General features: G+C 29.0%; 1 protein-coding gene across 1 annotated transcript; it reads right to left on the bottom strand.

Moving 5' to 3' along the window:
* Positions 1-1,912: 1,912 nt before the first annotated feature.
* Positions 1,913-2,734, bottom strand: LOC124840397 (uncharacterized). The gene has a single exon (XM_047316449.2). It carries the CDS (start codon positions 2,598-2,600, stop codon positions 2,253-2,255), a length of 348 nt encoding a protein of 115 aa, XP_047172405.1. The 5' UTR covers positions 2,601-2,734; the 3' UTR covers positions 1,913-2,252.
* Positions 2,735-3,480: the final 746 nt, after the last annotated feature.

Raw genomic sequence — 3,480 nt, 5'->3', positions numbered from 1 at the left:
GATGATCTTGTGCTCCTAGTACAAATTTTTGAATTCTATCCTCCAAAAACTAAAGAACACTCCACTAGAGCACCCAATTAGCACAAACAGATAAACAATTAAAAAGATAAAAAGATAAAGAGATAGAAAGATAAAAAGGTCAAAAGATAAAAAGATAGAAAGATAGAAAGATAAAAAGATAAAAAAATTAAAAAGAAAAAAAATGAAGAGATAGAAAGATAAAAAGATAAAAGGATAGAAAGATAGAAAGATAGAAAGATAAAAAGATGAAAACATGAAAAGATAAAAAGATGAAAAGATAAAAGGATGAAAAGATAAAAGGAGAAAAAGATAAAAGAGAAAAAGATAAAAAGATAAAAAAAGAGAAAAAGATAAAAAGATAAAAAAAATAAAAAGATAAAAAGATAAAAAAATAAAAAGATAAAAAAAAATAAAAAGATAAAAAGAAAAGATAAAGTCTAATCGGTTAAGAATCACACAAATAGAATAGTTATACCATGAGTCCTTGGCAATGGCGCCAAAAACTTGATAAACAAATTTTTAATCCTTCTTTTTAAAGTGCTTCTTTTACACACGTGGTATTGATAAATGTTTAATCCGAAAAGCACTTTAAAATTACAAGAGAAGTGTGTTCGTCACGAGTCCTTCTTTTTATGATTTTAATTTATTATTTCAGAAAAATCGTAATTTAGTCCAATTTTATAAGATATGTTGCAATGTATTTATTTATTTTTATTTTGGATTCATTAAATTATAATTTAACTTATTCATTTCAGCTGCCACAAAAAAAATTAATTAAGTAAAATATCAAAATAAAAAATGTATATAAACTAAAAAATAATAAAATTTGAAGATTTTCTTAAATATAGAAATGAAAATTGAAAGAAAAAGACTAAAATTACACATAAAAATAAAAAGAGATTGTTTTATCGTTATTTCGAATCTCACTTAAATGGACAAAAAAATATATCTAAGAACATTTAATAAATAGATATTTATGAACTTAGATCTTCCAATTCAATTCAATTCACACTTTTGGATATATGTATTTTGAGTGATTTGTTCACATCCAGCCTATCAAACTTTTAATGAGTATTGGATTTTGGTGGTGAATTCATTAATTCAGTATCCATTATATAATATAATTTTTATTTAAATTTATTATTTATATATTTTATAAAAAAAAAGGAAAAAATCTTATATATATATATATATATATTAAACATCTATTTCCTTGTCCTAATATTTTTACCTAAAACATTCCTAGAGCTTATTATCACTAAACTCTACAAGTCCAACTTTCTCTTTAATTATTTTATATATATATATATATATATATATATATATGAACTTTTTCTATGTACAAATAGTTCTTCTTTTATATTTTGTTTAGTTGAATGAATTTGAGAAAGAGTGAGAAAGAGTGATTGAATGAATTTGAGATGATTTGAAGGTAAAATTTTTGTTGTTTGGAAGTGAGTGAGAGTGGATTTAGAAATAAATTTTTTTAATGTGTCATATCCATCAAATCTTACACTAACTGTTACAAACTTTACTTCCAATCCACTCTCACTTACCTTCAAATCCACTCAAATAAACCAAAAATTTACCTTCAAATCCTTTCAAATTTATTTAATCACTCTCTTTCAAATCTATTAAATCTATTCAAATGAAGAAAGTCTTAATCTTAATTCGGCAATCATAAAAGTTAGAAAATGTAAGTTTGTAGATTAGAAATTGAATTTCAAACATCCAATATATAAACATCTTTCCTTCTCTTTCATTTTAGAATTTAATGTTATTTTTAATGTTTGAAAAGTTCAGAGAACCTGACCCCACAGCTATCTAAGTTCCAACTATTTCACTTCTCACCAATAAACGAAGGCAATGAATGCCAGCAAGTTTTTCCGCGTAGAGATATCTGCCATTCATTTAATTATCATATAAAACAAATAGTAATATTTCTTTTTTCATAAACTCCAAAAACATATATTTAAAAAATTAAACTTACAATTCATTCCCCTAGACAAAGCAAAGATCTTCAAAGACTCATTCATGGATGAACCAAAGAATCTTGATACCCAAAGAAAAACATATATAGAAAATCTCTTTCCATGTACACAACTTGTACTTCAGATTTTCACCCACCTCGATTCTATGAAATCAATTTGCAAAGTGAAATCTAAGTAATACAATTTGGATTCACAACACGGTCTGAATTAATGCATGAAAACATTGTGCAGAAAACAACCTCAAACACCAGTAATACATGAAAACATTCTCTGACTCCTAAACCTGACGAGTTTGTTTGAAGGGGTGGAAACAACACCTGTTCTCATCTGGGTGGATTGGAAACCGTTACCGAAATGTCCAACAGAGTTATGTCGGCGGTGAGCATATTTGTGAAGATCTTCATGATGACGGTGAAACACTTTGTTGGTTGGTGTCTGATTCCGAAGGATTTGATCCTGTGTTTGAGGGTACATCTCAGCCATGCTGATGTTGTAGTTGAGAGCAGATCCTGATGAGAGACACTCATATTGACTTCGAGTTTTGTTTCTCTTGATTGCTTTGAAAACCAGAGGCAGAAGACCCTCCATAAGATTGGGATTTTCTTTTTCCTTTTCTTCAATGTATGATAAAATAAAATGGTAAGAGAAGAAGGGAATGAAGATATAAATTGAGTGTGGTGAGTTTTGGGTTCAGGAACCAGGAAGTTGCTGGGGTAGGTGGCTTTCCATTTTAAATTATTCTTAATAAAAGATAAAATATGTATGGACATGTCATATGCTGTTGACTTTTGACCAGTTAAACAGTAGTGGTAGGCTACTGATATATGATATACATATTAGTGAGTCATTCAATTTTCTTCTAGAACAAAGTATTCAATACCACTACTTGATTCTGTGTCTGAAAAAAATGAACTTTTATGATTGATGTTGTAAAATTCATCATTGATGTAATTGAAATAAGATTTCAACAACATTCTCTATATTACATACAATACGAAAATATTTTTTAACAACTAATTTTTGCCAACATTTTGACAACGTTAGCGGATGGGTTTGGATTAGTTCGTTTGAAATGTTTTTTTAAAACAATAAAAAACAATAATGTTATGTGGACGACATTTTGGGAAGCAAAAAAGAGTTTCATTTGAAAAAATCTCTATGTGCATCTTCTTCATCTTCCCATTATCATGAGAGAGTTCACTCTCTCTCCCTCGTCTATCTTTCTCGTTCTTGTCTTTTTTGTTGCTTCTCGACTTTTGGTACTGGCAAACTTGGACCCATTAGCGTTTTCGCTCTTCTCTGTCGAAATTTTGCCCTTTCTTCCTCTCTCTCTTTTCATTTGTGTGGCGCCATTTTCCCCTTCTCTCTCCCTCTCGCGATTTGCCTCTACTTTGTGTCCATTGTGACCTTGAAGGTGACCTTCCCTAATGTTGCTCCACCAGTCTTGTAGCATTCTGTCTTTCCGCCT

The sequence above is a fragment of the Vigna umbellata genome, chromosome 2 (genome assembly GCF_029865625.1).
Source record: "Vigna umbellata cultivar VRB3 chromosome 2, Vumbellata_1.0, whole genome shotgun sequence".
In the NCBI taxonomy this organism is placed as follows: domain Eukaryota; kingdom Viridiplantae; phylum Streptophyta; class Magnoliopsida; order Fabales; family Fabaceae; genus Vigna; species Vigna umbellata.
The sequence above is the reverse complement of the archived record's forward strand: the minus strand, read 5'-3'. Positions and strand labels throughout refer to the sequence as shown.